Source organism: Rhinopithecus roxellana, chromosome 8 (assembly GCF_007565055.1).
Source record: "Rhinopithecus roxellana isolate Shanxi Qingling chromosome 8, ASM756505v1, whole genome shotgun sequence".
In the NCBI taxonomy this organism is placed as follows: domain Eukaryota; kingdom Metazoa; phylum Chordata; class Mammalia; order Primates; family Cercopithecidae; genus Rhinopithecus; species Rhinopithecus roxellana.
In genome coordinates, this window is record NC_044556.1 from 122,421,916 (window position 1) to 122,433,093 (window position 11,178).

General features: G+C 37.9%; 1 protein-coding gene and 1 non-coding gene across 2 annotated transcripts in view; one reads left to right on the forward strand and one right to left on the reverse strand.

Annotated features, from left to right (window-relative positions):
• The window catches only part of C8H1orf105 (chromosome 8 C1orf105 homolog), a 49,321-nt gene extending 38,547 nt beyond the window's left edge, over positions 1–10,774 (forward strand). Inside the window, exons 5-7 of the mRNA XM_010372600.2 lie at positions 4,110–4,177; positions 7,256–7,323; positions 10,405–10,774. Coding sequence (XP_010370902.1) covers positions 4,110–4,177; positions 7,256–7,323; positions 10,405–10,550 — 282 coding nt within the window. The 3' untranslated portion in view covers positions 10,551–10,774. The remainder of the gene's footprint in view (positions 1–4,109; positions 4,178–7,255; positions 7,324–10,404) is intronic.
• LOC115899404 lies at positions 2,099–2,160 on the reverse strand. Its single transcript, XR_004059118.1, has one exon. It is a non-coding gene; the product is annotated as a U7 small nuclear RNA (small nuclear RNA).
• Positions 10,775–11,178: the final 404 nt, after the last annotated feature.

The window sequence follows — 11,178 nt, forward strand, 5'->3', positions numbered from 1 at the left end:
AACAATTGATTTTTGACAGAGGCACCAAGACAGTTCAATGAGGAAAGAATAGTATTTTCAGTAAGTGATACAGGGGCAGCTGCATAGATACATGCAAAAGAATGAATTTTTACCTCTTCCTCACACCATGTACAAAAATAACTCAAAATAGGTCAAAGACCTAAATGTAAGACCTAAAACCATAAAACTCTTAGAAGAAAACATAGGTATAAAGTTGCATGACCTTGGATAAGGCAATGGTTTCTAAGATAGGACACCCAAAGCACAAACAACAAAAGAATATAGATAAATCAGTCTTCATCAAAATTTTAAACGTTTGTGCTACAAGGAACATCATCAAGAGCATGACAAGACAACCCAAATATTTGCAAATCAACAGATGAAGGATTATATCAGATAGGGGACTAGTATCTGGAATATATAAGGAACACTTATAACTCAACAATAAAAAGGCAAACACTATGCAGCCATAAAAAAGGATGAGTTTGCGTCCTTTGTAGGGACATGGATGCAGCTGGAAACCATCATTCTTAGCAAACTATCACAAGAACAGAAAACCAAACACCGCATGTTCTCACTCATAGGTGGGAACTGAACAATGAGATCACTTGGACTCTGGAAGGGGAACATCACACACCAGGGCCTATCATGGGGAGTGGGGGAGGGGGGAGGGATTGCATTGGGAGTTATACCTGATGTAAATGATGAATTGATGGGTGCTGACGAGTTGATGGGTGCAGCACACCAACATGGCACAAGTATAAATATGTAACAAACCTGCACGTTATGCACATGTACCCTAGAACTTAAAGTATAATAAAATAAAAAAAATAAAAAAAAAAAAATAAGGCAAACACCCTAGTTGAAAAGTGAGCAAAAAGTTTCAATAGACACTCTCTAAAGAAGACCTACAAATGACCAAAAAACACATGAAAAGATACTCAACATTATTTGTTATTAAGCAAATGCAAATCAAAACTACAATGATATACACTTTCCATGCACTAGGATGGCTATAATAATATTAATAATAAAACAGTGGATAATAACAAGTGTTGACCAGAATGTGGAGAAATTAGAACCCTCATAAATTGCTGATGGGAATGTAAAACAGTACAGTTGCTTTGGAAAACAGTTTGGGAATTCCTCAAAACTTTAGACACTGAGTTACCATATGACCCAGCAATTCCATTCCTAAACATGTACCCAAGAGAATTAAAAACATATTCACCCACAAACTTCTACAAGAATGTGCATAGCAGTCATATCTTAATAGCTGAAAAGTGGAAATAACCCAAATGCTTATAGCTTGATTAATGAATAAACAAAATGTGGTCTATCTATATAATAAAATATTAATCATAAAAAAGAATGAAGTACTAAAACATGCTATAACATGGATGAACCTTGAAAACATTTTGCTAAGTAAAAGAAACCAGATGCAAAAGATCACATATTATATTGGTTCCATTTATATGAAATGTCCAAAATAGGAAAATTCATAGAGACAGAAAATAGACAGTGGTTGTCAAAGATTGGGGGGAAGAGTGAGTAAGAAGTAATTGCTAATAGGTATGTGGTTGCTTTTTGGGGTTAAGAAATGTTCTAGGAGTAAATAATGGTAATTGTTTTACAACTTTCTGAATATACTAAAAAATACTAAATTGTGCATTAAGATGGTGACTTATGATACATGATATCATAAATACCAATAAAAAGAAATTAGCACTAAATAAAAGCACAAAATGAATGAACCTCAAAAAAATGTAAATAGGACCTGGTTATGTAACTACTCATATTCCTATGTAACCTTGGGCCAGAAGCTCAATCATTTAGTGCAGAAGAAATACCTACTGACAGTTATGGTTGTGAATCACCAGGGATATTTGCCTTGGTTTTATCTAGGCTGTGTTTTATGACATCTCTGCTCCAAACAGCTCATCTTCCCCTTCATGCACCTATTTTGTAGTCCTTCTGTTATCTGCATTGCTCTCTAATTAACACTTTCAAGCCCCTTAAAAGTAGGACGGTCAAGCTAGACATACTGTAAACAGATATTCTCTTTTTTTTTCTTTTTTTCTTTTTTTTTTTTTGTGAAAGGGGCTTTCCAGCAAATACCGGAAAGCCTGCTAGACAAATTCTAAAAGAGCTGTAACACTAACAGATATTCTCTAGCATATATTTAAAAAGTATTTCAAAATAAATTAAGTTTATTTCAACATATATTTATTGATTATCTGCCATGGGCCAGGTACTTAGGTAATCTGCAAAGAAAAAAAAAAAAAAAAAAGAAAGACATAAGACCTGTCTTTAGGGAGTCAACAAATAAATAAATAATGACAATAGAATGTGATCAAAGTAAATAGAAATAGATCTGATGGGGAGTGAAAGGGCAGTGAAAGTAAGTATCAGGGAAATCTTCCTTGAAGAAAAAAGACTATTCAGGGGTTTCAAGAGTGAATAGGAGTCTACCACAGTACCCTTTTTCTCAGAAACAAAAATCCTGTCTTTGGCAGGCAGCTCTGTTCTGATGTCGCCCCTGTAGCACAGTTCATTCATACAACAGCACTGGCTGGATTTAGGGGATTTAGAACAGGAATCATGCTATTCAGGAGGAGTTAGGGTTACCTGAATCTTCCCTTGTAGCAGAGTCAACTTTAGATATATTTTTGAATAAAGCAGTCTGTCTCTGGCACATTCTCATCCACTTTTATGTTTAGAAATCTCTCCTCAGGTTCTTACTAAAGCCTTGGCTGCCCCCACTATGCCCAGAGACTCCTTGTTACCAGATCACCTCCTCTTCTCTCCCATCCTTTCTTCAGCTAATGAGTTAGGAGAACAAGCTGATTAAACATAGTATGTTCTTGGCATTTGTATAGCCTTTGCATTGGTGTTTTTTGTTTTTTTTTTTTTTTTTTTCTATTTTCAAGCACTTCTAAAGGTCCTTAAGACATTGTAATTGTAACTTTGTTATGTCATAAACTGAAATCATGAGTCACTTGGTACAAGTCACTTAGTAGAGTGACCTGCACCCACATCTTCATGATTATCATTTTATTATTATAGCTACAATAATTTTTGAGAAATAATGGAAAAATGCTTCCTAGTGAAAACATTCTTAAAAGAAAACCAACATCTAGTGCTGGGAACAAATTTGGAAAAGTTCAAGAAAGTGATGTTTCTTAACCAAAAATACTGTAACTGTGCATTGATTTTAGGCCTGTATGAAGTACACCTTTAAAATTTCAAGTGTGCTTCAAGGTGGGTTCATTCATTCACTAATTTGATCAAAAATATTTCTTAAACAGACATCGTGTTAGCAGCTGGAAATACAAAAATAGAGACAAGGACTATGCCCTCATAAAGCTGCAAGTCTATTAGGGAACCCAGACATTACACAAGTAACTACAATATAAAGGTTATGAGTCGGCCGGGCGCGGTGGCTCAAGCCTGTAATCCCAGCACTTTGGGAGGCCAAGACGGGTGGATCACAAGGTCAGGAGATCGAGACCATCCTGGCTAACCCGGTGAAACCCCGTCTCTACTAAAAAATAAAAAAAACTAGCCGGGCGAGGTGGCGGGCGCCTATAGTCCCAGCTACTCAGGAGGCTGAGGCAGGAGAATGGCATGAACCCGAAAGGCGGAGCTTGCAGTGAGCTGAGATCCGGCCACTGCACTCCAGTTTGGGCGACAGAGCGAGACTCCGTCTCAAAAAAAAAAAAAAAAAGGTTATGAGTATTTTGATCCAGGAGGCCCTAAGAACATAGAGCAGAGGACTACCGAACAGTAGTCCAGCAGTCAGCAGTCTCTGAGAAAGTGATAGCTAGCCTGAGACCTCAAGAACATGTGTGTGTTGGGGGTGAGGGCATCTAAACAAACCGATTTTAAAGATTTACTAAATCTGTATATCTAATTTCAACTGATATCCAGGGAAGAACAATGACGCTGACTTGAGGGAAGGGTGAAATCTTCTGGTTCATTCACATCACAAAAGAATGTATGAAGGACTTTGATATCAAATACAACTCAAATTCACTAAAGTGGTATATTATGTGTTTAAATTAGAATGCAGTTATAGGCAGCATTCTAAATGAGACTTTCTTCTTGAGGTACAACCAAGAACAGTGAAAATCCCAGATGATCCAAAAGTATCCTTTGAGAATTTTATGAGTCATAGGTAAGTCAACAATTTAAATCAGGACATGACTTAATTCTCATTATATCTGAGGACACAGGAGAGTGGATTGAGAAGCATAGTTAGAGGAATGTTTAAGGAATGCTTTGGGAACAGGCTTCTTGACTGTTTTTTTTTTTTTTTTTTTTTTTTTTTTTTTTTTTTTCAGGTTAAACCAAATCATTAGATCAAAAAAGAAAGTTCACCTTTTTGCTTGAACAACTATATTCAAATACTTGCAGAAAGTATAATCTTCCTTTCCACCTTCACAAGAACAATATAAGAAATAGAATAGGAAATTTCTTTGATAATTCAGATGGAACTAAATACAAATTCTCCATGCAGATGACATATCTAATCTGCAAGATATGGAAGATTACACATAATCTTTCCTTAGTCCAAGATGTTCTCTGCTATGTTTTAGTAACTAAAATTCCTCTTTATCAGTTTGTTTGGTTGTTATTTAAAGCTTTTTATTTTCTTTATCAAGATCGAGTATAACAGATATAAAATCCAATTGGAATTCTGATTAGTTTTTTTGTGTGTTTTGTGTTGTTTTGTTTTTTCTTTTTGAGATGGAGTCTCTCTCTGTCGCCCAGGCTGCAGTGCAGTGGCGCAACCTTGGCTCACTGCAACCTCCACCTCCCAGGTTCAAGCAATTCTCCTGCCTCAATTTCCCAAGTAGCTGGGATTACAGATGCCCACCACCATGCCTGGCAAATTTTTTTTTTTCTTAGCGGACATGGGGTTTCACCATGTTGGCCAGGATGGTCTCAAACTCCTGACCTCTGTTGATCTACCCACCTGGGCTTCCCAAAGTGCTGTGATTACAGGTGTCAGTCACTGCGCCCGGCCTGGTTTTTCAAAGATTTTTTTTCTTCTATATTTAACTATTAGGGAAGAAGGACTCTGTTTTTACTATATTACAACATGCAAAAATGGACTCATTCTGAATAGGACATCAACACAGGTCAACTTGCATTGCAATAGATGGTTGGAAGGTAGACATACACTCACCCTGACATGACTAACCAAAAAAGCTATATGTAATCTAATGGCCATTTTAATTTTTTCCTCATACAGAAAGCAATAATGTGGAAAAATAAATAGGTTTTTTTAACCTTATGTTGCACAGTGGTACAGGTCCTGATTCCCTTTATGACCTTAGGGCCATTTGTTCCAGACTCAAATATAGACCCAGATACACTGAAAACATGTAGCCAGTTCCTGGCCAAGGTAGACAAAGTTATGGAGGAAGTGGCTATTTGAGCAGTACAAGCTCCATCAATAATAACATTTACCTGTACTGACTCTATACTTTTAAAGAGCTCTTATACAATAGAAGTAATTCTAATAAATATTCATTATGAACTTTAAATGGAAAACTGAAGCATCTAAAATCAGAGATTTCTGAGCAAAATTCCACCCTTCTGTGAAATAACCTTTTGAAATTTGTTGTCCCATTTTACTTATCTTGCAAGTTTTGTACTTTATTTAAATGCAACATCCCAGAACATTAATTAGTTGTATTTTAAACAAATAGCTCTTATCCCTCTAAAACTAAGATCAAGGATTGAACCAATCCTAAAATCATGTCAACATCAACCAGATGTATCATGAGACTGATTATTGTATTCTTTTTTTCAGTGTTATGGAGGAAAACATACAACTTCTGTTTGAGACTTAACTAGAGTGACTATAAAGCAAGAGCCTGGTTCTATCTTGAACTTTTCCAAATTTGTTCCTCGCACTAGATGTTGGTCTCTTTTTTCATGCTTTTTAAGTATCACTGCATATGTAGGCAAGTGCAATTATCTTCACAGAAATTATGTTTTTTTAAAAAGTGACTTTAATTATAGCCATTGCAGGAATTATAATACTTATGGAATGAAAAGAATGAAGGAAAAAAGGAAGAGAAGGAGAAAAGATGGCAGGATAGATACATATTTGTTGAATTGTAGAATAGACAGAGTTTAAACTATTCAGTTCTGAACATACCATCTGCCTGTTTGCCCAAAATGGATAATAGAAGGGGTTTTGCTTTCTCTTTTTCTCAATCTCAGTGGCAATTGATTAAAGCAAACTGGCATAACTCGCTATATTTTTGGTAGCAAAGCAAAAATAATCTTGGAAGATCTTTGTGGAAGTAGAAACCATGAAATGAATGTAGAGCCTTAGATGGCCCATCAAAGTTTACTAATGTGTCAGTCTTTAGAAATTAAGCAATTTAAACTAATGTAGAAGTGGTTTTGGCTTATATGCATTTTCCTCAAGGGTCACCTCCACAGCCTTGGCCACCAGGAGAAATAGGATGTGGTTAGGGCATTTTCTGTGAAATGGGAAGGTTCTAACCAAAATATTTTCTCAGCTTCACTCTTTAAGGGTAGATTATTGATCTGGAAGAGTTCTGGCTTTTTTTCTTTTTTTTCTGGAAATTGGAGAACTCTTTCCTTTATTCCTCCTATTTTCAGACCACATATGTTCTGACGGTGGAATAAAACATTCAAAATGAAGGTTTTATCAAAAATCCATGAAAACAACGCTAATCAAAAAGAGGTTGAGAATTAGCAGTCTTTGGACCAATCATCTTGCATTGCTAGAAAGTGGCTTGATCACCAGGTTAACAGGTCTGGATTCAAGAGATCACATGTGTTTAAAAATGTATAAAGAGGCCGGACACGGTGGCTCACACATGTAATCCCAGCACTTTGGGAGGCTGAGGTGGGCAGATTGCCTGAGGTCAGGAGTTTTAGACCAGCCTGGCCAACATGGTGAAACCCCATCTCTACTGAAAATATAAAACTTAGCCAGGTGTGAAGGTGTGCGCCTGTAATCCCAGCTACTCAGGAGGCTGAGGCAGGAGAACCGCTTGAACCCGCGAGGCAGAGGTTGCAGTGAGCTGAGATCACACCACTGCACTCCAGCCTGGGCAACAAGCGCAAAAACTCCATCTCAAAAATAATAAATAAATAAATAAATAAATAAATAAATAAATAAATAAATAAAAATGTATAAAGACACATTTCTTTCTACCGAGTCCTAGCCAATTAACTAATGTGTTTTCTTATTTCTTCCAATCAGAATGATGAGTCTTCATCAACCCAAATTCCAGACTACCCCTGAGCCTTTCCATGATGACATCCCAACAGGTTTGCTTTCTTTTAGAGTACTTGTAGTGTGAAACATATTAGAAAAAAATGCCGTAGAATAAAAGTCTGATCCCTAAAATAATTTCTAAATTTCCTGAGAAAATTCTCACTTTCTATCCCTTTCTTTTTCACATTTTGTCTTTTGACCTGCTGGGATTGGTTCACAGCCCTTCTCTCACTCCAGCACCACCTGTGCCCTCCTTAGGCCTCACTTCCCCTTATCCATGTCATGTTCCTTCCCAGGATCTGTCCACAACATATGGCTGAAGACTTCTGGGGAGATGGGGTACAAACAAAATAAAAGTTCCCCTATTGGCAGTCCTGATGGTATCAACAAAAATGGGAAGGGAACTGTATCTCTATACCCTCAGAGTGGCCTCACCAAGGCCCTGAACCTTTCACTCCACCAGCTCCCTAAAATACCTGCCTTCTCACAGCAGCTGCCTGTGCTATTCTTATCTTCACTTGCTGTTGATAGAAACAAGGAAAGAAGTTCTATTTCAGGCTTCAGCATTGACCTAAGTCTCAGCTTTAGTTAAGGCAACACTAGGCTGGTGAAGATGGAGTGAGCCATTATTTGGGGTAATATAATTCAAGGGCTTACTGCAGCACAGGCTGTCACTTTAGTAACTGTCCATTTTCTCATTTGCTCCCATATTAACTGAAGCCACTTGAATTTTTCTTTCATTTGATACCTACAGTAAAGAAAATCAGGATCACTTTCCTCACTCTACACTTTTGGAAAACTCTTTTATCTTAGGAGGTTGCAGGGGAACTAGGCCAGAACTAAAAAGACATTTAGAAAGGAAATTTGAGGATTGAAGGGGTGTCTTGAGGAGATGCCAAAAGGGAGGACGAGAAACTCAGGTTACAGCTGAGGTTTGGGGATATCCACTCGAGTGGGATGAAAGTCTTCCAGTCCTAATCAATCACTTCTTATGTATCCCAAAATATTGGTCTAGCTCATGGCTCTCATTCAGCCAAAGTGAAACCAAGAGCCTGGAGCTAAGAGTACCCACCCAACAAAAGCTACCCACTCTGCTGTTCCCTGGTCTATGACCACCTCATTCTTTTGAAGCCAAGAGAACATGGGTGATAGGCATGTGCAGTTGATGTCATAGTTATCTGTGCCAGTCACACACTCATTCTGAGTTTCCTTTGGACCTGGATTTTTTCAGACCTGCCTTGCAAAGGAATGAATCACACACACACACACACACACACACACACACACACACACACACCCCATTGTATACCTTTCCGTCAGCAAGAATATATTTTTTGGCCCTAGAGAACAATGTAACAAGATGCCTTTCATCAATTTATTATCTCTGGGAGTATACTTCAATTAACAATTTAAGAGCTAGATTTTGTGTGCTCAGGAACAGCATGTTATGTTCTTGCACGGCCCTGGTTCTTATCCATAGAGTTCATCCTAGAACAGTGATCTTAGAGGTGGAACTACAGGGAGAGTAGTTGTAAAACTTGCTAGGAGCTGAAGCTTGGTAGATCTACTGTTTATTATAGTCATGACCCTTCTGAGCTGACTTTGCTCTTGTATGTGCTCTTAGAGGTCATGGAAAAGGCACTAGCCTAGAAGCAATGAGACCTCGGTAGGAATCCTAGTCTTGCTGTATAGGCTTGGTCTCTGTGTTCTCACCTGTAAAACCAGAATAGCATGTTGTCCCACTGAAAGCTAGACCTTTGGTACAAGTAGTCTTCACCTTTGACTGACCCAGGAAAACTGCTGACACTGCACCAGCCCCGCTGGTTTATATAGCTTAGACATGTCCATACTGTGATACTTGCTGCTTATTGCTGAAGCCAGCTTCCACCTGTGCTGTGTTCCCTGTGGATTGCTACAAATACCAAGTGACTGACTCGTCCCAGTGAACAACATTACCACCAACGACTGTCTAACTCAACTGTTGGTCACAATGATTGCTAGCATTTTTTTCTGGACTCTGCTTTTCGTTACATATTATCAATAATTATTAATGACAACTAAGGAAATAGAAAGAACTTATCTTTACAAGTGATGGAGATTCCTTCATGAATCTTTGACCTGATCCCAGAATCCCATGATACCCATGGACTCTTAATCTCAATAAACATTAATATAGATGCTAACCACCTGATGTGAGCCTACCACCTGGCACAGTGGTAGGATATGGCACAAAGAGCACTGGGTTAGGATTAAGGATATCTGGGTTCTGGTTCTTAGTCCATTAGTGCCTGTGACCTTAGGCTGCTGTTCCCTCTTCAGTACAGTGATGACACTGAACTGGAACCAAGGTTTGTGATCCTGTAATGTCTCTATCTCTCATTCAGTTGGACTTTGTTCTCTGGATCTTGTTCCAGAGAATTCAGAGTTCCAATTCTCTTAGTCACTCAGTGATTCCCAATGGGAAGGTGTTATTTCACACACTGGTTTACTCCCATTCAAGTAATCTGTCTTCTGGAAAAATTGAATATTAACCAACTTTTAATAAATCATATTTGAAGAAGAGGTAGGGTAAGGATTTTAAAGAACCCCAAAATAAATTATTTCACAAAATACAGTTTTCTTTTGAAATACAAGTACTTTCTCTCCCTACTGTAGCCTTTTTGTAAGATCATATTTATTTCTTATTTTTATTTTTTTGAAGAATAGAACTATATATGTGTACCTTAAAAGTCTCCTGAGAATTGAATCCTCTTTTCTCTTTGAGTCGTATTACAACATCAGACATGTTTTATCTTCATTTTTAATTTAATGGGTAATGACGTCTAATACTTCAGGTTTGTTTCTGGATACTCTTTTTGGCCTCATTGACAAGATTTGTAAAAGTTTAAATGTTGTGAGGGGAAAAGGCAATTTTATTAAAAGAAATTATTAGGTGAATTTTTTGTTCCATTTTCTTTTCTTCGTTTTCTTAAGAAAAAATAAAAGGTGGATTTGAAAAACAAATTATTAGGTGAATTTTAAATCTGTTTTATAAGGTTGAAGAAGTCTTTGTTGGCCTGTGCTTATTTTGAGTTTCTTTAAGAATATAATCTAAATAGTCCTTGTCCTTCCTTCCTTCTTGTACGGTCATCCAGAAAGCATTCACTACAGACTGCCCATTCTGGGCCCCAGGACAGCTGTCTTCCACGGAATACTGACAGAAGCCTACAAAACTCTAAAAGAGAGACAACGTTCTTCCTTGCCCAGAAAGGAACCAATAGCCAAGATGATGAGGCAGTGAGCAGTAGGAGCTCATCACCTCCCAGAGAGAAAATAACCTCGCCAAGTCAATCTTTGACACTGGCACCTTCTCCTCACAATTTTCTCTCCTCTTCCAAAAGATGATTTAATTTTGCCTTCCTAAGATTGCTAGTATTCTAGCTGTTACCTCTATCTTCTCTCTCATGTCTCCTAAAGATAAAATGGTTTAATGTACATGATTATAAAGATCTGTTGATGAAAATGGAACATGGTAACTGTCTCTCATTTTATTTTGTTAAAGATTCCTCTCTATGTTAAAGTGGAAAACATCCTGTTTTTAAGCCACAAGTTTTCTGTGAAAGTTATTTCAGTTCTTTCCTCAGGACAGTGGCCAGAGATGGCTCCATGAAATCCCTCATGAATTCACCTTATTAAGAATAAAGGAATAGGCTAGGTGCGGTAGCTCACACCTGTAATCCCAGCACTTTGGGAGGCCAAGGCGAGTGGATCACCTGAAGTCAAGTGTTCAAGACCAGCCTGGTCAACATGGCGGAAACCTGTCTCTACTAAAAATACAAAAAGTAGCTGGGTGTGGCTGGTAGCAGGTGCCTGTAATCCCAGCTACTCGGGAGGCTGAGTCAGGAGAATCGCTTGAACCCAGAAGACAG